At 44.3% G+C, this 22,414-nt stretch overlaps 1 protein-coding gene across 4 annotated transcripts; it reads left to right on the top strand.

Moving 5' to 3' along the window:
* Positions 1-5,907: 5,907 nt before the first annotated feature.
* TP53INP1 (tumor protein p53 inducible nuclear protein 1) lies at positions 5,908-21,457 on the top strand. 4 transcript variants are annotated; one of them, XM_050941338.1, is made up of 5 exons: positions 5,980-6,074; positions 12,628-12,673; positions 12,801-12,914; positions 13,429-13,777; positions 21,119-21,457. In XM_050941338.1, the coding sequence occupies exons 3-5, from the start codon at positions 12,803-12,805 to the stop codon at positions 21,366-21,368; spliced, it is 711 nt and encodes a 236-aa protein (XP_050797295.1). In that variant the 5' UTR covers positions 5,980-6,074; positions 12,628-12,673; positions 12,801-12,802; the 3' UTR covers positions 21,369-21,457. The 4 variants fall into 4 exon arrangements, with proteins under 4 accessions (XP_050797297.1, XP_050797295.1, XP_050797296.1 ...); XM_050941339.1 differs by adding an exon at positions 18,487-18,520 and having other exon boundaries at positions 12,628-12,914; positions 21,119-21,219; XM_050941340.1 differs by lacking the exon at positions 12,628-12,673 and having other exon boundaries at positions 5,908-6,074.
* The last annotated feature ends 957 nt before the right edge of the window (positions 21,458-22,414 follow it).

Here is a 22,414-nt window from a genome sequence, read left to right as displayed (position 1 = left end):
AGTGCCACCATTGTTACATGAGTAGCTAACACCTTAATGCAGTGGTTCTCAACCTTTCCAGACTACTGTACCCCTTTCAGGAGTCTGATTTGTCTTGCTTACCCCAAGTTTCACCTCTCTTAAAAAGCCAGGCTTTGGCTTCAGCCCCACGTGGCAGGGCTCAGGCTTCAGCTTTCTGCCCTGGGCCCCAGCAAGTCTAATGCTGGCCCTGGCAACCCTATTAAAATGAACTTGCCCACAGTTTGAGAACTGTTGATATAGTATATAGAACAGTATAAATTCACTGTATGAAATTTTAGTTTCTACTGACTTTGCTAGTGCTTTTTATGTAACCTGTTGTAAAACTAGGCAAATATCTAGATGAGTTGATATACTTTCTGGAAGACTTTTGCATAACCCCATGGGTAAATGTACCGTGGTTGAGAACCAGTGCCTGAATGGAACTGTAACCAGGGGTCTGGAACCAGCCAGCCCTGTTTGGTTATTAGACCCTCCTAAGAAGGGGTCAGAGCATGTAAAGGGTTGAGAGGAGCTGCAGGAAGGACATGACTTCTGCAGCAGGTCCTGAAGGGAATAGTTGATTCTCCTTTCAGAACTGAGAGAGGCAAGGACTGAGGAAAGACAGAATGAGTGGAGGAACTGTTTTCTGGTTTGGGATATTTTGCCTAAATTTTATGTTTGGAGGAATAAAACTGGCCAGAGAGAGACTTGGGAGAGCCAGTGAGTCCTTCCTGGGAAGATGAGGAGATACAGCGTGAGTGAGGGGAAACTGAGGTTGCAGCTAGAGAGAAGCCAGACTAAGATAGATGGTGCTGTGACAAGAATGTCTTTGTCTGGGTGTGCTCAGTTCTGTTTTTTCAAAACTTTACAAACATGGCCTGGATTGTTCACCATTGCCTCCTTCCAGGTAGCCCCTGCCCCCCAAATTAAGAACATCTCTTAGTTGAATTCCATATTGTTTAAATGCTTTTAGGCCCTGATTGTACAATGAGCTCTCAGCAGAAGTGAGGCCATTGTGGTTACACACTACAGTGTAACTTAAACCAAACTGCACCTTTTAATTTACATCACTAACTGCCAGTATGCCTGCGTTCTTCAAAGCACTGCACAGTCCACAGAAAGAACACTTTACCACTTCCTGACTCAAAAGCAATACACCAAGGGACAGCATTTCCCACTTTTCTCAAACTTCTTGTCACCAATTGTAAAAGTGACAACAGAAACAGAGATTCTGATTCCCCTTTAATTTAAACTGGGTTTACACAGTTGTAACTCCATTAACATCTATGGAATTACTTTCAGTTTACACTAGTATAAATGAGAGGAAAATCAGGTTCAGAGTTAGCAACTACAGTGACAAATATCTTTGACCCAGATCCTTATACTGTAGGATCTACAGTGAAAGAGCAGCTTAGTCACCTGACAAAGAATTATGCTGAGTATTGGTAATACGTGATGTACACACTTACTATAGTCCACGCACGAACTGTGTTATGGCTTTTTCCAAGCATGAGATGTCTGTAGCTCTAGGCTGTAGACTTCTTAGAGCCCTTATGAAAATGAAGACAAAAAACTTCATGAAAAGTCTTTGCTAAATATACACCATGACTTACAAAATAGATAAGAGGAGAAGGAAGACTTAGGAAGGAAGGATGGAATATGAGAGCGAGGCACTGGTGTGGGGTAGAGTTAAGATTATAGGCATAATCTTAACTGTGTATTTCCATACTTCATAATGTGTAGGTGTTTGGGTTTTTTTAACCCTACCTTAATTTTGGGTAACTAGGTTTTCCACAGTGTAGGTTTGTATTTTTTACAGTAACATTACTTAAGGGTGTTTACAAAAAATAGTCTGTTCCTGTGCTCAATTTTAACTACACTTACTGGGGTTTTTCCTGAGAATTTCCTTAGGTTTTATAGAATGCCTTAAAATTGCTTAATGAGGAGTCCCTGCAAGCTGCCACAGATGGACTCTGCTTCTTTCTAAAAGACCTCCACCTACACTTGTGGTTTCCTCTCTCCTGCTCCTCAGAACAACGGCCTGATTCGCCTATCATTTACACCCATATAGCTCAGGTGACTTGATTTCATAGATTCACATATTTTAAACCAGAAGGGACCACTGTGATTTTATTGCCAAGGGGCTCTCAAACTGTGGCATGTGAGCTGCTTGGTGGAAGTGGTGCTCTGTAACTGTGGTCTGTCTCCTATAAAGGGTAGTGGTCAGGAGTGGATTTACCATGAAACAAACCATGCAGTGGCATGGGCCCCCGAACAACAGGGGGGCCCCCAAAATGCAGGACAAATATCTGACAACCTGCTCCTGAGTCCTGGCCGGCAGTGCAGCAGGGCTCAGGCAGACAGGCTCCCTGCGTGCCGTGGCCGGTGGCCCCACACCACTCCCAGAAGCAGCCAGCTACTGGCACTTTTATGCATGCCCCTGGCAGGGGGCTGGTGGAGGAGGCAGCTCTGCGTGCTGCCCCCTCCCTGGGCAGCACACAGAGACCCGCTACCCCCAAGGGGTGTGCAGAGACATGCCAGCAGCATGGCTAAGGCGGCTCCCTGCCCCCCTCTCTCCGCATTGCTCTCGGAAGCGGACGGCATGTCCCTGCGGCCCCTGCGTGTGTGCATGTCCAAGGTAAGCGCCACCCCCCTCCCACACCCTAACCCCCTGCCCCAGCCCAGAGCCTGCACCACACCCAAACTTCCTCCCAGAGCCCTCACCCCTCCTCCCAACCCCCTGCCCCAGCCCAGAGCCCGCACCCAGCCCCCAAATTTCCTCCCAGAGCTTACACCTCCTCCTGCACTTCAACCCCCTGCCCCAATCAAGGTACCTCACTTTATTTTTATTTACTTACCATTACTTATAATATAGGAGGAAGATGAAGAAAAAAAGAATGAATAATGGGGAGAGAGGGAAGATAATAGAATGTTCTTTTTATTGTCTGGGAGGTGGGGTAGGCCAAAAATGAAGCTGCACACAGGACCCCACTAACTCCAGATCCACCACTGGTAGTGGTGTCTTGGGCCAGCCAGCCAACCCACCCCTGTTCCATATGTAGATATGTGTAGACTGTGATCAAGTCACCCCTTAGAGAAGGATTGAAGGAACTCAGTCCAAGATTATAAGGCATGTGTTTTTTCAATCACTTCATTCTTGTGGCTCTTCTCTGAACCTTCTCCAATTTTTCAATATCCTTGTTGAATAGTGAATACCAGAACTGGACACGGTATTCCAGTAGCATTCACATCTCTGTCAAATACAGTGGTAATATAATTTTACTACTCCTACTTAGTATTCCCATTTATACATCCAGAGATCACATTAGCCCTTTTTGGCCACAGTGTTTCACAAGGAGCTCATGTTCAGCTGATTATCCTCTATGGTCCCCAAGTCTCTTTGATTCATTTCTTCCAGAATAAAGTCTCCCCCATCATGTAAGCAGCACCTGTGTTCTTTGTTCCTGGATGTATGACTTTACATTTGGATGTATTAAAATACACATTGTTTGGTAAACTGGGTGCAAGCAATCTAGATTTTTCTGTACCTATCTCTCCTCTTCATTATTTTCCATTCCCCTAGTCTTAGTGTCATCTCCATCTGAGCTTCCTATAACCAAACTCTGGATTCCCCTGTTCTTATGTGGCTTCCTCTCATATTCCTTTCAGCCTGGGCCCATCTATTCCTCTTTTCCCTATTGTTGTTTCTTACAACAATCAGTTATGATTGTATAGCTACAAATATGCAATGACGGGTACCCCGAAGTCACCTACTACAGGACAGGCCCAACCAGGAAAATAACAGAACACCACTGGCCATCACATACAGCCCCCAGCTAAAACGTCTCCAGCGCATCATCGACTATCTACAACTTATCCTGGAAAACGATCCCCCACTGTCACAGGCCTGGGGAGGCAGGCCAAAACTCGCTTACAGACGCCCCCACTACCGTGAAGCACATACTTACCAGCAACTACACACCACACAACAGAAACACTAATCCAGGAAACAATCCCTGTAACAAACCCTGTTGCCTTCTCTGACCCCATATCTACTTTAGCGACACCATCATAGGACCCAACCAGACCAGCTACACCATCAAAGGCTCGTTCACCTGCACATCTACTAATGTGATATATGCCATCATGTGCCAGCAATGCCTCTCTGCCTTGTACATTGGCCAAACCGGATAGTCTCTACGTAAAAGGATAAATGGACACAAATAAGACATCTGGAATGGTAACATACAAAAGCCAGCAGAACACTTCAATCTCCCTGGACACTCAATAACAGATTTAAAAGTAGCCATTCTTCAGCAAAAAAACGTCAAAAACAGACTTCAAAGACAGGGGCGGCTCTAGACATTTCGCCGGCCCAAGCACAGCGGCGTGCTGTGGGGGGCACTCTGCCGGTTGCCGGTCCCGTGGCTCTGGTGGACCCCTCTCAGGCGTGCCTGTGGCAGGTCCACCAGAGCCGTGGGACCAGCGGACCCTCCACAGGCATGCCACCGAAGGCAGCCTGCCCACCGCCCTCCCAGTGACCAGCAGAGCGCCCCCCATGGCTTGCCGCCCCAAGCACGCGCTTGGCGTGCTGGGGCCTGGAGCCGCCCCTGTTCAAAGAGAAACTGCTGAGCTACAATTCATTTGCAAACTTAACACCATCAGTTTGGGCTTGACTAGGGACTGAGAGTGGCTGGCTCACTACAAAAGCAATTTTCCCTCTCTTGGTATTCCCTCCTCATCAGTTATTAGGAGTGGACCACATCCACCCTGACTGAATTGGCCTTGTTAACACTGGTTCTCCACTTGTAAGGTAACTCCCTTCTCTTCATGTGTGAGTATATGTATTCCTTGGTCTGTAATTTTCACTCCATGCATGTGAAGAACTGGGTTTTTTACCCAAGAAAGCATAAGCCCAAATAAATCTGTTAGTCTTAAAGTGCCACCAGATTCCTCATTGTTTTTGTGGATACAGACTAACACAGCTACCCCTCTGATACTTAATTATGCAGTGGTCCAAGCAGACTTTTTAAAGTATATGGAAACCATTGTTAATAAGTAAGCAATTCCACCACTCCCAAAACTTGTCAAAAGCACCACATCTCTGCCAAAACAATGTAGCACTTTCCAAGTCATTTTGGAAATAGGACAAGCTAAAAAAAAAAAAAAAAAGAAGGAATGAACCCACAACTCAGGAAACTATCTGACAACTGAAATGCACTGGTAAACTCCTGTCCAATCCAATTATATCTCCCATATGCTTTGTCCAATTTGTCCCAAATGCTAGAAATGCTCCATTCTAAGCAAAGAGCCTACAGATGAAAGTTCAGGCAGATCAATTTGATTGTGGTGAAGTTAGAGTTGAGAAGCAAACTCTAGGGAGCTAAGTTCAGCCTAAATAACGTATCTATGCATGCAGTAGTGTCTGTACATAATATACCAACTTGCAACTTGATGCTGTGTCCCCTTATCTGTCAGACTCTTTATTAGCTGCGTTTTATTCCCCTTCCTTCGCTCTCTTTTTAGGCTCTTACTCAGCGTCCATCACCATGGACTCTGAGTGCTTCCTCACTTCTTTCAAATCTTTTCCCTCCCCTTTTTCCCCCTCTTCCCATCCTTGCATCTGTTCGCTCAATCTCTCCTCCTCTCTTCTTCCTTTATCTCGTCTTTTTGCAGTTTCTCTCTCCCTCCCTTCCGCTCCCCCCTTCTCTCTTTCTCTCCCTCTCCTTTTGTTGCCTGGGCTTGTTCCTAGCGCAGAGTTTCTCTGTGGCGCTGGGCCGGATCACGTGCGTTAGTGACAGCCTGTCCCGGCGCGGCCCCGAGCCCGGCTCTGCTCACATTGGTGGGGTCTGAACCGTAGCCCGGCCCCGGGGAGTCTGGAGGGGGAGCCGGGGCGGGGCCTGGGGCGGCCGGGGCCGATCAGCTGTTCGCTGGATTCTATAACAACAAAAGGTTCAGCAAGGAACCGAGTCGGACTGAGGCGGTTGCGGAAACAAGAGCCAGGATCTATCGCTGCCTCCCCTCATCTACCTCACTAGCCATTGCTGCCGTCCGCCCCCTCCTGTCTCTGGAAGGTGAGTAGCGGAGATTTGTATCCCGTTTGGAAGTGGCCCTGGCAGCTTGATAGTGCTACTCGGACCCTCCTCCCCCCCCCTCCGGACACAGCGGCCACCTCAGGTTCCCTCTGCCTAGACTGCGTCCTCGCTGGCGGCGGGGGTGTTGCGGTTTCGGGACTGGAGCGTTTTCCCCACGCCCAGTAACGTACCCCCGTGGCTCTGCCTATGTCCGGGAGGGAGCAGAGCGGTCAGTGTCACCGTTATACGTGGGTCTGACATGTATTTCTCCCCGCCTCCCCCGAGACTCCTAAAGTAGCGCCAGGTCCTGGGAAGGAGACTAGCTCGATAGAAACTTTATGAACCAGAAAAGATCTCCCGTGATTACAGGCGATCGGGACAATGGTCTGACTGCTCAAGGCGCTGAGCACCCGCAAACTCCCTTGAAGCCTACGGGAACTCGCAAGTGCTCAGCCCCTTTGAAAATAGAGGCGTGTGTCGTTTTTATGGGAGGGTCTTTCCCTATGGAGTGAGTATGAGCACAGGCCGCCCCTAAGCAGCGTAACAGCGGGGGTCCCTTTGCCTCTGGGGGGTGGGGGATGCGCACTGCCCCTGTACTTTGCGACTCGTCGTCGGGAGCAGTGGGTGTCCCTAAATGCCTCGGACAGAGAGCTGCGTTGTGCACTCCCCACCCGAGTGCGAAGGAGCGCCCAGCTCCCGGTACTTGCTGCCCCACTCTCTGCGCGGATTGGCCGCGCGCCTCCGCTCCCTCGCGGGGAGATTCCGCGTACGGTGGAGTTGGGGCGCAGGCGGGACCGCGCAGCGGGGCTGAATTCTGCCCCGAGGAGGTGGGAGCCCCAGCCTCGCTGGGGGCAGGCACCGATCCGCTTATTTGTTTGTTCCCTGAACTTCCTCTTCGCAGACGCCGAAGTAGCTGCGTTCCTAGTTTTACCCTTTTGTCTCTCGCCCCCCCCGGGAGGAGGAGTTCGGGGCGACCGGTCCGCCCAGAGGCTGGAGGGGTGTCAGGTTGCCTCCTCCTACCGGTGCGGGGCCTATTTGCTTGGTTGCGGAGGGAACTTCCCCCCGCCCCTGCTGCCAAGGCAGTGCTTGCTTGCGCGCTAGTCAGGTGTGACTAAAGCCAGCCATCCTGCAGGCACCGCCCTAGAAGAGGCGGGGCTCCGAGCAATCAAAACAAACCAGAGGATGTGACTCAGCCACAGGCGAGAGGGCAACGGATTGCCAGGTCAGGTCACCCAAACCCAGGGCTGGGTCCTTAGGGAAGGTGGCCAGAGACCCGGACAAAAACTCCCCTCAGAAGCAGCCCGGTCCCACCTTCCTCTTTGTTGTTGTTTGCCCCAAAACGAGCTCTTTGTGTCTGGAGAATTAATCTGCACCTGCTGGGGACTTTCCACCTGAAATCACAATCTTCTGTCAGGCATGACAGCTGGCACCCCTCCATTATGAGGTTTTAGTGAGGTAGCGGCTGTGGAAGCCAATTAACCATTAAAGCACAAAGATTACTTCTGCAAGTGTACTTGGACACGTTCAGCTCACTTAGGGGTGGACTGTTAGCCTCAGCCCAGAGGAACAGGCTTCATGTGAGCTTCCCCCTCTAAAGTGGAACTCTTCTCTGGGCTCCCCTCCTGCTTGGATGGTGAAGTGTAGTACGTTTCTTCCCTTTTTGTGGTACAGACTGCAGCCTGTCAGCTCTGTTGGCCAGTCCATATTGGGCAGAACCAGTGCTTTGTCTCCCCCTTTACTATCCAGTTGTTCACAGGTGATGTATGCATGTAAGTGTCAGGTGTGCAGTGCCTGCTCCCCACACAGCTACATGTGGAGATCTGATCTGGACATGGCTAATGAAGCCATGCAAGTGGGTAAGGGGTTGTAGGCCTTACTCCTCTGTGGCCACATAGCCAGAGCTACAATCCAGTACTTCATATTTTGCCTGCCTCCTCATTTTTATTAAATCCTTCTGTGAAGGATGAGGTGTCTTTTTGATAACATACATATTTTCAGCAAAAAGCAGTTCTGTGGTTTCTTAGACACTTCCTATAAGTCTATTCACGTCCTTGCTCTTGTAAGGAACAACAATAACTCCAACTGGAGGGATAGCTCAGTGGTTTGAGCATTGGCCAGCTAAACCCATGGTTGTGAGTTCAGTCTTTGAGGGGGCCATTTGGGGATTTGTCTTGTCCTGCTTTGAGCAGGGAGTTGGACTAGATGATCTCCTGAGGGTCCCTTCCAACCCTAATAATCTATGATTCTAACTGGACCTTTCTAATAACAGTATAGGCACTGAATGGACAAGTTCTCTTGATTTGCTTTTGAGAAAACGTGGAGACTTCCAGAAACCAGACTTGCAGTAGCTTCTCAAGAAGCTCGGTGTCTTATAAATTGCAAATATTTTGAAGTAGAGTAATCAGTTGATTATTTTACATATATACCTTTGTATCATCTACCTCTGAAAGCAGTTCAGAGGAACTTCCTTTTTAATATTCCACCAATATTCAGAATGCCAAACACATCTTGGAAACTGGATAACTGTTTCAGAGAGGCTGTTATGCCACCTACAGTAAGTTTGAGTTATTCAGAATCATACTTGTTTGCCTTATGCATCAAAGAACACTATAAAGTCTGCTAGGCCTAATCGTTGACCTGCCATGAAAATGGTGTTTCATTTTAAGCTTTCCTTTAAGAATCCATTTTATTTCTCTCCTGTTCTTCCCCTCTCAAAATAACAATAATTTTAAAAAACTTCCACACCTAGTATTTCCTTGGCTGAAAGTTTAAAAAGTAAAATTTGACTGAACAAACTGAAAACAGTACATAAATTAAGGTGGAGCTAGAAAACATGCATCACTTTTATTGACTCGTGGCGAAGTTTCAGTTTTTTCATTTGTAATATTTTCAGTCCAATACATGTTAAGCTATTGCATTCTCTAGAACTACAATGGATTTGATATGATTTTTACATTGGGACCAGTGTTGTGATCAGTAAATATTTGGGCTGACAGCCTTACCTTGTAGACATTCTTCTGTGTAGATATCGCTACTTGTAAGAAGCACAATACAGTCAACCTGACTGCAGATAAAATACCTAAGCAGTAACTACACTGTATGGTAGAAAATGAAGTTTACAAAATGGTGGCCACTTTGTTCAAGTCAATGCACTAAAAGCTGTTATGGTGGATGGAGAAACGCTTTGCCATAGTAAGAACATAAGAATGGTCCATCTAGCCCAGTTGCCTCTCTTCTGACAGTGGCCAGTGCCAGATGCTTCAGAAGGAATGAACAAAACAGGGCAATTATCAAGAGATCCATCCCTTGTCATCCAGTCCCTGCTTCTGGAAATTAGAGTCTTAGGGACACCCCAAGCATGGGGTTGCATCCCTGGCCATCTTAACCCATTGATGAACCTATCCTCCATGAACTTACCTAATTCTTTTTTTAACCTAGTTATACTTTTGGCCTTCACAACATCCTCTGGCAACAAGTTCTACAGCTTTAATGTTCATTATGTGAAGAAGTACTTCCTTTTGTTTGGTTTTTAAATCTGCTGCCTATTAATTTCCTTGGGTGACCTCTGGTTCTTATGTTATCTGACAGGATAAATACTTACTTTCGTAACACTAATCATGATTTTGTAGACCTTTATCATATCTCCCCCTTAGTCTTCTCTTTTTCCAAGATGAACAGTCCCAGTCTTTAATCTCTCCTTGTATGGAAACTGTTCTATATCCTAGTCATTTTTGTTGCTCTTCTCTGTACCTTTTCCAATTCTAATAGTCTTTTTTGAGATGAGGTGACCAGAATTCAAGGTGTGGGTGTACCATTTATTTAGTGGTGTTGTATCTATCTATCCCTTTCCTAATGATTCCTAACATTCTGTTAGCTTTTTTGACTGGTACTGCACATGAAATAGATGTTTTCAGAGAACTAGCCACTATGATTCCAAGATCTTTCTTGAGCAGTACTGGCTAATGTTACCTATACCTTTTTCAGTTTTGTTTAAAACTTGCTTTTTTGGAGCCTCCTGGTGGTTGTCAAGAGACCATTAAGCAATGACACTGTTAGTGGTTTTAGCATGGGGATAAAAGTTTAGGAACCAAGTTCTTACAGTCAAGAATTGACTAGACCTTATTTTGATGTCCTTTCACACACAACTCTCAGTCAACTACTATAATCACTATTATACTGCATAGCCTATCCAGTAAACACACTTACAGCTGCATAGCAAACCAAATAGCACCAACCTCAGTTTATGCTGCCCCCAGCTATATTTACAGGAACCATTGACACCTTAATTATCTAAGGTTACAATGGTCCTTGATTAATACTCTTATTTTTTCAGCCTCTGTCTGATATCCCATGTGCTGCAGAAGTACAGCAAATTGAGAGACACCAATAGTATTGGATCTCGATGTCAGAATGTAAACCAGTTCCTAGGTGGCTTAATAAACAGGAGAGACACTCCAGTGATAAACAGAAGTAACTAGCAAAGGTCTCTGTCTTTTTTTAATTTTCTGGTATCCAATGCAAAGGCATCTTTGGTCCAAGAGTTACACTACACTGATACAGAAACTTGGAGTTCATGTTCTGTAAACATAATCTCCCTTAACCAATATTTACTTGTTAGAAATTAAATTTATACACTTTGTTTTGCTGTGCTTTGAACAATTGTTCTGAATGCCTTCTCTAGTATAGTTTTATCTTTCACTCTCACAAGCTATCTGAATATAGAAATTCAAACCTTTTTATGTAAATGTGTATAATTTACCTAGTCTGTCATAAACCTAAGCTAATTCCAGGAAGAGAGGAGAGATTGTATAATTGATTCACTGTGTTTGCACACACGTTCTAATAATTCTCTTAATAGGTGGAAATAGAGCTAGAAGTGCTGAAAATAAATGACTGAAGTTTCAATACCTGAACATTACTGTTAAAGTGTAGCATTTTGACACCATCGTTTGAACTCTGTTAATAGTTCAAATATAGTGACTACAACAGGTGATCTCATGTGCCGCTGTGGTTATCCCAGGAACTTGGACTTTTTTTTTTTTTAATTATTTTTATTTATTGTTAAATGGCTAATGTTTTTTTCATCCTCAACCACAAAAATATAATATATTATATAAGTCCAGGCTGAAACAGATAGTCTCTTAAATATACATTTAGGGAAGTGTCTTCTGTTGAGAAATTAATGTTGCTTATCATGAAATGTAAGGAAGCAACTTTATTCTGAAATTGTGGTGGTGCAGCCAGTATTTGCATTAATTACGTAGAACCTCACAGAACACAGTAGTATTTAACTAATCACTATGAAAAGGATCCCACTTAATAACCACACACCTGTGAACCTGATTGTTTGTTTTCTTCTGTAATATGGTTAATGTTCAAGCAGAGCCCCTGAACTGCACAAGGATGGTGGTGTTCTTTGTGTATGCCTTCTCTGCTCAATACATCTCTGCTCAATACATATATTCTACATCAGTGGGACCCTGCAGAGGGCTCTCTGCAGGACTGGGGCATGTGCATAGGGTTACAATACTTTCCCCTCCCCCACAACATGGACTACTTAGGTAATACAGCTTCAGACTGTGTCACTTCTGTAGAGTCCTTCCTTCCTTCCCTCCCACCCCTTACTTACATAGAAGGAGGAAAGGTTCCCAGGGGAGGTTATAAGCGCTATTACTTATCTGGAGCCACTTTGGCCAGAAGATCCCAGGGGTTCTAGAGCACAGGGTCTCTGCATAGATAACCCTTGCCTCTCACCCATTCCTGCAGATCTGTGAGGATGGGGCCAGGAGCTATGCAGATCTTTGCATGTGAGGCAGAATCCAGATGGAGGGCTTTAGGCAACCCTGTGTAGAGAGCCTTGCTGGGTCTTTCCTCCATAAGACCTCTTCCTGTGGTTCAGCTTGTTGGCAGGGGATGCAATGGGCCAATGAAAAAGTGTAATACCACCTCATGGCAAATACTTTGAGTCATGTAGGCCAGTGTTTTTCAAAGTTCAAGTCACAACCCAGTACTCTAAGTAAGGCACTGGGTCGTCTTGCTAAGCACTCGGGAACCTTAGCAGCTCTGATCAGCACCAGAAGTCCCGTCGGTGGTGCTGCCCAGCTAAGACAGGCTACTGCCTACCTGTTCTGACACCACGCTGCGGGTCCAGCTTCTAGGCAGGGGAGCCAAAGGACTATGTGTGCTGCCCCTGCCCTGAGCACCAGCTCCGCACTCCCATTGGCCGGTTCCCAGCCAATGGTAGCTGGGAGGGGTGGTACGTGCGGGCAAAAGCAGCATGGAGCTGCTTGCGCGCCTCCACCTAGGAGCTGGACCTGCTGCTGGTTGCTTCCATGGCGCAGCAGGGTCTGCAGAGTCAGGACAGGTGGGAAGCCTCCCTCTGCACCCCGGCTGTGCAGCTGACTGGGAGCTGTCTGAGGTAAGTTGAAAACCACTGATGTAGGCCATTGCCCAAAACCTGCAGTCAAGAATTGGCCCTATCTGAGTACTTACTTGTTATTTACAAATAGATTTAATTGCTTTAGCATTAAGTCCACTCTTTTCTTCTTTGCAGGTTTTGTATAAACTGTTTACAAACCATGACTCTCCATGTTCCATACGTAAGCTGATAAAGCATCTATGCACTTTATTCTCATACCTCTGCCAGTTTGCTAGTATAAGTGTGAGCCCGTGTCTTGAATTTTTGGATACAAAGACTTACTAGCCACAGTCTCATTCTTGCCTTAGTAATGTTCCAGAGGCTGAATAATATGTTTGTGGGAGAGATCAATAACTTGTCCAGCCAAGAGCCAGAGTTCAGTGAAAAAGAAGATGATGAATGGATTCTGGTTGACTTTATAGGTAAGATGTCTGTTAAATATAACCTCTACAGCAGGAAGCAGGCAGTTATATTTATCATACTTCTGTATAAGGAAGCCAGTCGCTCCAAAGGAATTTTTAGCCTAAGCATAAATAACATGGATTTGTGTAAAACAATAAACCACAAAACATCTTGTGTAAGCTGACTAGGGAAACTGACATCAGTTTCCCAAGACTAATAAGTTCAGACCGTAGTAGAACTACTTGTACAGATAATATTTATCTGACACTGAGCAATCTCTGTTACACAATTCTATCACTTTCCTGGCAATACTCCTGATTTTTTTTATCTGACATGGGAAAGCGTTTCCTAATTACCTCCCTTTTATTCGTTTGTGTGTAAAATGCTTGTGTACATGCTGATGATAGACCTTTTTGTTTGTTTTCTCCCCTATTTGCTCCACATGAACTGGCTGATCTCCATCTCCTGCAATCACCTATCTGTGGTGACTTCATCTCAACTGTGGCATCTGGAACAATGGACAACCTCCACTAGACACTTGCACTAACTTTTCAACAGAAGAAGCAGACATCAGTGAAACATCAGCTGTTGACCACTCCCCAGTCTTTTCTTGTTTACCGACTTCCTTAGAGTGTTTGGCTGATGCCAGCGAGTCTTGCTTCATCCAGTTTGACTCATGTCCCATGGAGGAGAGCTGGTTTATTACCCCTCCCCCATGTTTTACTGCAGGTGGATTAACCACTATCAAGGTGGAAACCAGTCCTATGGAGAACCTTCTAATTGAACATCCCAGCATGTCTGTATATGCTGTCCATAATACCTGTCACAGTCTAAATGAGACTAGCTGTGGAGATGAGGAGTTTCATAATCCAAGTAGTCCAAGGTAAGTTTTTTTTATTTTTCTGTTAGCAATATGATGTAAATATATAGGCTATGAATTACTGCTGAGTGCAAAGGAATACAGTAAAATACCTGGTTACAACTTGCTTAGCCCAAATGCCTGAAGAATTAATTAGAAGCTTCAGTTTTAAGTGAATGAACAAAGCACAAATAACGCCAACATTTTAAGATAAGCTCATCATAGCTTTATGCCTGATTTTAAAACTCGTGTACGTGGTGGCCATTCAGTTTTGACATTGTAATTAATACTTTTGGGGCCTAATTATCCCATTAATTGTACATGCCATTCCTGTTAAAGTCAGATGAAGTTACTTGCACAATTGATACGATAGACTATTCTATCTAGGTGCTTCCTGGAAATGTAGGAGTGCAAGGGACCTCCAGAAGTCAACCAATCTAGCTCCCTGTGCTGAAGCAGGATCAAGAATACCTAGAACAGCCTTGAAAGGAGTTTGTCTAACATCTTCTTAAAAATCTCCAATAATGGGGATTTCACAACCTCTCTTGGAAACCTAGTCCAGTGCTTAACTATCCTTTATAGTTAGGAAACATTTCTAATATTGTCCTACCTTCAGCGGACATGTAGAACAACATGTCCTCACCCTCCTTACCTCCTCTTTATCGCTTTCCTCTCCTCTTTTTAACAGCCCTTAAAATATATGAAGATTGTTATCAAGTCTCCCCTCAGTCGTCTTTTCTCAAGACTAAACATGCCCAGTTTTTTCTCTTTTCCTCATAGAGCAGGATTTCTAAACCAGAAGAGAGCAATCAAAATGATAGAAGGTACTTGTGCCTACCCCTTTAAAGTGCCTGACAAACATTGTTTCAAGTATCAGAGGGGTAGCCGTATTGGTCTGGATCTGTAAAAGCAGCAAAGAGTCCTGTGGCACCTTATAGACTAACAGACGTACTGGAGCATGAGCTTTCATGGGTGAATACCCACTTCGTCAAAAGTATGTATTCACCCACGAAAGCTCATGCTCCAATACGTCTACGCTACGGGATTATTCCGATTTTACATAAACCAGTTTTGTAAAACAGATTATATAAAGTCGAGTGCACGCGGCCACACTAAGCACATTAATTCGGTGGTGTGCGTCCATGTACCGAGGCTAGCGTCGATTTCTGGAGCATTGCACTGTGGGTAGCTATTCCATAGCTATCCCATAGTTCCCGCAGTCTCCCCTGCCCCTTGGAATTCTGGGTTGAGATCCCAGCGCCTGATGGGGCAAAAATCATTGTCGCGGGTGGTTCTGGGTAAATGTCGTCAGTCGTTCCTTCCTCCGGGAAAGCAACGGCAGACAATCATTTCGCACCCTTTTTCCCTGGATTGCCTTGGCAGACGCCATAGCATGGCAACCATGGAGCCTGTTCAGCTTTTTTTTACTGTCACCATATGTGTACTGGATGCCACTGACCGAGGCGATACTGCAGCGCTACACAGCAGCATTCATTTGCTTTTGCATGATAGCAGCGATGGTTATCAGTTGTTCTGTACCATCTGCTGCCATTGTAAATTGGCAATGAGATGACGGCTATCTGTCGTTCTGTACCGTCTGCTGCTATCACGAGTGCCCCTGGCTGAGGTCGGCCAGGGGCGCAAAGGCAAAAATGGAAATGACTCCCTGAGTCAATCCCTCCTTTATGGTATCTAAATATAGAGTCAGTCCTGCCTAGAATATGGGGCAAGTGTAGTAGAGAACCAGTGTATTAGAGAACCAGAGAGCACAGCTGCTCCGTGTCAGATCCCACAGAAATGATGAGGTGCATGCCATTCACGGGGCTTGCCCCTGCAACAACTCCCCCCGTTGCTTCCCTCCTCCCCAACTTTCCTGGGCTACCGTGGCAGTGTCCCCCCACCCATTTGTGTCATGAAGTTGTGAAGAACACAGGAATAAGAAAGAGTGACATGTTAGTGAGATAATATGAGGGGGAGGCAGCCTCCAGCTGCTATGATAGTCCAGGCAGGACATTAAGCGGTGTAAGGGAGAGGAGCCCAGCATCCCGCTGCTATGACAGTCCAGCAGGACATTAAGTGGTGTGGGGGAGAGGAGCCCAGCATCCCACTGCTATGATAGTCCAGGCAGTACAGAATCTTTTCTTTACACATGAAAGGGAAGGGGCTGATTGAAGCTCAGCCCCCAGTTGCTATGATGAAGACGGTTACCAGCCGTTCTGTACCATCTACTGGGAATGACCAGGAATCATTCCTATTTTTACCCAGGCGCTCCCCCCGGCCAGCCTCACCTGAGGCCAGCCAGAGGTATTCAGCAGCTATCAAGCATATTGTATCGTCTGCCACCGGGGAGGGAAGAGGAGCGGATATTGCTCTTTACTGCTGCAGCATTGCGTCTACTAGTAGCATTCAGTACACATAGGGTGACATTAAAAAAAAGTCAAGAAACGATTTTTTCCCTTTTTCTTTCATGTGGGCGGGGGAGGGGGTACATTGATGAGGTATACCCTGAACCATGCCGGACAATGTGTTTGAACCTACAGGCATTAGGAGCTCAGCCAAAAATGCAAATACTTTTCGGAGACTGCTGTGGCCTGTGGGATAGCTGGAGTCCTCAGTCCCCCCTCCCTCCCTCCATGACCTTCCATTTGATTCTTTGGCTTTCCGTTACGCTTGTCACACAGCACTGTGTAGCCTGGAGATTTTTTTCAAACGCTTTGGCATTTCGTCTTCTGTAACGGAGCTCTGATAGAACAGATTTGTCTCCCCATACAGCGATCAGATCCAGTATCTCCCGTACGGTCCATGCTGGAGCTCTTTTTGGATTTGGGACTGCATCGCCACCCGTGCTGATCCGAGCTCCATGCTGGGCAAACAGGAAATACAATTCAAAAGTTCACGGGGCTTTTCCTGTTTACCTGGCCACTGCATCAGAGTTCAGATTGCTGTCCAGAGTGGTCACAGTGGTGCACTGTGGGGTACCACCCGAAGGCCAATACCGTCGATTTGCGGCCACACTAACCCTAATCCGATATGTAATACCGATTTTAGCGCTACTCCTCTCATTGGGGAGGAGTACAGAAACCGATTTAAAGAGCCCTTTATAGCGATATAAAGGGCCTCGTAGTGTGGACGGGTACAGCGTTAAATCGGTTTAACGCTGCTAAAATCAGTTTAAACGCGTAGTGTAGACCAGGCCTTAGTCTATAAGGGGCCACAGGACTCTTCGCTGCTCTCACAAACATTTATGATGTCCTCACAACCACCCTTTGAAGAGGGAGAAGTACTATCTCAATTGCAGAGACTGGGAACCCAAGGGGGAAAACACGTGTGATTTATCCAAGGTCAGGTCACAAGAAGTCTGAGGATATGCCTACATTACAATTAAAAAACCATGGCTGGCCTGTGCCAGTAGAATCAGGCTCATGGGGCTCAGGCTAAGGGGCTATTCAACTGCCATGTAGACGTTTGGGCTCAGCCCAAGCTCTGTGAATTGGGACGGCCACCAATAAACAATTTATTTTTCTCTTGTTAAAGTCAGAAATTATGCTTCCACTAGGATCTGAATTCTAAGGAGGTAACCATGCAGAATGACCACAGACTCAAACCTATCATGTAATATTTGCCTGGTAGCAAAAATACTTCATTTATGACCCCACACGTCTTTCCCATATGGTCAAGTTCTGAGAAATATTAACGTAATTTCTGGGGCCCTTGTTCAGAAGGATTGGACAAATTTTGCCTACTTCTAGTGTTCATCCTCTGTAATAAGAATGAACAAGGATCATCTTATGGTGAGTTTGGTTCTGTGTGTAGCAACGTGCAAGTAATTATCACTGACTTCAATGGCAGCATAGCTCCCATGCCTGTAGTTTCTTGGTTTGCAACACTTTAAAGAAAATGGGTGATTTTTTTTTCTTTTCTTGGTAAAGTGACCTAAGCCAGTGTCTAACAAGCATGGGGCTAATACTGAAAATCTGTGCTCTTGGTATCAAGGGCCTGTTTCTTTGGGAGATCCTGAGCACCATGGCTCTGGCTGAAGTCAGTGGGAGTCGTGGGTACGCAGCACCTCTGAAAATTGGGCTCTGAAGAAGTCTGTCACAACTGTAGGGTACCCTAATACCATGGCAATGGGCATAACACAATTAAAACGGAATAGACTAGTTTGTAAGAACCTACAGTCAGTAGCAGCAATGTAACAGAAATGGTTGCAAAATGGAGATGGTGAAATTTGAGTGAGAATTGTGTCATTCAAGAGTAGATGGATATTGAATTATTGTGATGGCTTTGTACAATTTAGGGATGCTGGTATAAGCCATTCCAGAAGTATATCTTGCATCTTTTTATAATGCAGCACTACTTAAATATATAATTAAATTAAAGGGCCAGATATTCACTTGGTGTAAATCAGCGTCATTCCTCTGAATTCAATGGAGCTGTGCATGCAGCTGAGGATGTGGCCCAAGTATCGCTGTTAAATACTAAGACTCTGTGAAATTAATGGGAATTAGGTGCCTAAATGCCTTTTGAGGATCTTGGCTAAATATTTTGTCCATAATTTCATGTACAAGGTAATTATTTTGGAGAACAAAATTGTAACTGTCTCACTCTAAAACATTAAAGTTGAGATGAATTACAGTAACTGAGAGAGAGAACTGTTCAACTAAGCTGACAATACAGTAAAATGTTGTCTTAAAGTCTCTAGTTGTTTAATGGTTGGCCATTTAACATTGTAGGGCCAGGAAAAGCTGCTTAAGGCACACTGGCACAGTAAGTACTACTGCTTTGGGACAGTACTCTTTTTTTGATTGGTCTGCTTTGTAAATAGACTCGTCTATCAAAACTGTACCAGTTTTAAAACTAACCTCTGTGTCAAGTTACTTAGTCAATTCTAATTCTTCTATAACAAGTAAAATATACTGCTAAGTATAGAATAGTGGCTTTTAAAAATGTTGATTATCAGTTAAGAATCTTTAGGGTTCCAGTCTTGCTAGCTTTTATGTGCAAACAGTGAAGTCACTGGGGGTACATATCCAGTGGAGAAAAACACCCACGTGAGTGTCAGAGCCCAGATCACCTGACTCCATCTCCCACTATGTTTACATTCCCCTTCCATCAGAAGCCCAGGCGAGGAGGGTGGGTGGCTGGGTCTCAAAGTGCATCAATAGCTCACTAATACAACATATGCTGTGGCTTATTGTTCTGGACAATATGAAATCCATGTATGTATTGGTGAGCTATTGATGCACTTCTGTGGCTGATGACACAAGTCAAAACCATGCTCAAGACACAATTAGTCTACTAATGCCTGATCTGTTATGGTTTTATTGTTGTAGTGCTTGTATTTGTGCTACCATAACTGTGCTTGTCCTAGAACTTCCCTTATTACTGTCTTCATTCAGAGTTTCAGCTCTGACGTTGCTTCTAAAAACGTTAATGCATCATGTGTAGCCAGTGGTAGTGCCATAGTTACAGGAGCCTACATGCAAAGTCAGTTGATCAGCATAAAAGGAAAGAATAAGAGCAGTTCCAGTGTGAAATGACTAGGGTGAGTGAAGGACAGAATGTCAACTTGGACATTATACTGACCGGCTCTTGTCTGTCGGTTTTAATAATCTGTAAAGGAAGGTAACTCTGGGATAGGCATTCAATGCATAATTCATCTTGGGGGCCCATATCCTTCAATCCATTCATTTTGTGCTGCTCTGCTGGCACAAAGTGAATATGTTTTGGCTTCAACTCTTTGCTGGTGGGAAGTCAAGGGAACCGGGGAGTCTGTTCCAGTGCCAGTTGTACATACTCTGCCAGCATGGAGGGCAGTAGGCAGACCAGGGTCATAGCAGGATGTTCTACTATACAGATTTTCCACAGGTATGAGGTTCTTCCACTACTGGAAACAGACATGCTAGAGCTGAATTTGTTATAACTGACTCCCTGAGGGCCCCATCCTCTGTGCCCTGAGCACAGGGAAGGCATGGGCTCCCAAACTTTGAGTCATCCAAAAAGGGTGGTGGTAAAGCTGCATACTACCACATCGTGTCCCATAAAAGTGTCTGCTATAGAGGTAATGTCACCACTATCATGCCACCTTGATGGGGAGGTTCATGGAAGTTGTTTTTAAAATTTGTATGGGCTCTGGAAAGCTCTTATGTTACAAAACTTATCACCACCCCCACCCTCAGGCTGTGGGGGTGGGAAGCAAGAGACATTTTACTGATATATTCTCTCACCCTTGCATAGGTTGGTGATGCCCCATACTGTGCGATGGGATGTCTCTACAGCAGTCTGACTTTGAGAGGCATTGAGGGAATCAAAGGGACAGGCTGAAGAAAGATCTTTAGTTACTCATGGCATTTCACACAGCTGATCTGACTTCAGTGGTGGCTTACCTAGTCTAACTTTCCAGGTCTTATGCATGATCATCATGTTTGGGTTGCCAGCCATGCAGGAAAATCCAAACAATCTTTTATTTAGTGCCCTTTATTTTCACACAGCCTAAACTATCCTGTGCAAGATGACCTTTAACCATAACATCTAGTAAATATTTACTAATTCTTCTGAGGATCGTGAAATACATGCTGCCTTCTGTATTTAATACATTTATATGGTCTTTTGGGTATTGTGCCATTAGTTCATGTATAATAGCAAGCTGGAAAGTGCATTATGCCCAAAGGATTAAATATTGAATCAGAAATACAAAAGGCAATATAGAACAGTCCTTTACAGAGAGAATGAGGGTAGAGGAAACAGACCTATTAACTCACTCCCTAAAACATGCTAAAGAACTACATCAAAAAACTTCATGCCTAGTGTGATGGGATAGGGTCAACTCCTGGAAGTGATTTGTGTAAACATCACTATTTAGGCTTGGCATATTTGGTTATTTTTAAATAACTTTGATGGATTATATCTCTTTATTTTTAAGCACTTTTTTGTTTTTATCTATTTAAATTCTCCCAGTTGTAGGAGATTATTAGGGGTGGAAGGGCCAGGCAGTGGGGATGTCAGACAATAATTTAATGGCATTACACACTGAGATCCAAAAAGTCAAAGCATTATAACCGTTAAAATACAAATTGTCAACATTACTTGTCAAAGTATACACAGTAAATATCCTGAAATCAAGCTCTTAAATTCTCCAAGCAGCATTTTTCTTACTTTACCTATTTGTACATTTCTATTGATAGAAATATTTTTTTGTGTGTATGCAGTGAAAATGATGTTTAGTGACATTTACTGATACAAAACTAATCCTTCCAAGCCTATCTGTATTCATTCAGCTAGAAGAAAATACATTCCCTTAATAAACTTACCTAGATCTCCAAGTGCTAGCTGAACTGTAACTAACATTTGTATGTTAAATTTTAGAATGGAAGCACGAAATGAAATGGGGCAGCATATTCATTGCTATGTTGCCACCCTCGCTGCTCACTCAAGTTTTCTGGAACAAACCAAGAGTTTTCGTCCGACCCAGTTGGTAAAAGAACATAATGAAAGACACCATCTCAACAGAAACAGTCTCCGTCGCCAAAATCTTACCAGGGATTGTCACTCTCGGCAAATCAAGCACAATGGATTGTTTGTTCACCAGCCTTGCCAGCGTCAGTATAATTACTGAAGGCTTTTGAGGTTTTAATCCTATCGGTTAATTGTTCTTAGCGTGCTTTTGTTTTAATGTATAGATAATGAAGGTGTGATCAATCTGAAGCTGATCATCAATCATTTTAATACAATCATGACTAGTGTTATATTAGTTTGAAACCACATTTACATATAGTGTATCACAAAATGCCTTGCTATAGGTCCTAAATGGTTATCTGAAATATTTCAGTGTTTTGGAAATATGTGTGAGTGTGGTTTTTAACTTTACTATGATGTTTGGATGGGTTTTTAAAGAAAATTCTAACGAAGATGGAACATGCATTCTTCAGTCATATGAAGTTATAAAATTATTGGGGTAAACCATACACTTCAATAACCAGTGCTTTTGACAACTTTGTATGTCTGTATATACTGTGTACACAGTGATATTCTAGCATAAGCATTAAAAGGCTATAGTTGCCAATGGATTTGAAGTAAATGTCACTAAACTCTTATTGAAATAAGGATAACTCTAGATTTAATCTAAACTAGATATTACCTACTTTCATTAAACAAACAGTTACTTCATATAAGCAGCAGAAGAGCGTAAAATGTCCACCTGATAATACTGGAATAAGATGTGGCATGAATGTTACAGGTATTGGAAAGGGACAAACTTCGTGCCTTCATAGGGAGTGAAATGAAAAGTAGACCTGTGGTTTATTAAATATAGACACTTAGCCCAAAGATTCCATCAGTATTTAGATCATGCTCTTTTTTCCTTTTCCACTTCTTCTTTTCTTTGGGGAGAGGATGCATCTAGTACACATCTCCCGGAACTTGATTTAGTTTATCTATAGTGTGTATTCAAGGCGAAAGGGCTAGACTGACGGTCTTCTGTAACAGGTCCATCCCATAGCTGAAACACCTTCTACAGAACCTATTCTAGTGGATGGTGAGTTCAGATGGGCTTCTGAGCTGCTGATTACTGCCTTGAATTGATCAATTCATTTCAAGTGATAGATTAGGAACGGCTCACAAACTACTGGCTGGAAAACCTATCTCTAGATGAGGTCTTGCACC

This window comes from Gopherus flavomarginatus, chromosome 2 (genome assembly GCF_025201925.1).
Source record: "Gopherus flavomarginatus isolate rGopFla2 chromosome 2, rGopFla2.mat.asm, whole genome shotgun sequence".
Lineage (NCBI taxonomy): Eukaryota > Metazoa > Chordata > Testudines > Testudinidae > Gopherus > Gopherus flavomarginatus.
The sequence above is the reverse complement of the archived record's forward strand: the minus strand, read 5'-3'. Positions and strand labels throughout refer to the sequence as shown.

Bases quoted from the DNA above. Each gene is read 5' to 3' on its own strand.
- TP53INP1 (XM_050941340.1), top strand. From the start codon at position 12,803: ATGTTCCAGAGGCTGAATAATATGTTTGTGGGAGAGATCAATAACTTG. The intron at 12,915-13,428 runs GTAAGATGTCTG...AACCTCCACTAG, and splicing joins GATTCTGGTTGACTTTATAG to ACACTTGCACTAACTTTTCA. The intron at 13,778-21,118 runs GTAAGTTTTTTT...GTTAAATTTTAG, and splicing joins CATAATCCAAGTAGTCCAAG to AATGGAAGCACGAAATGAAA.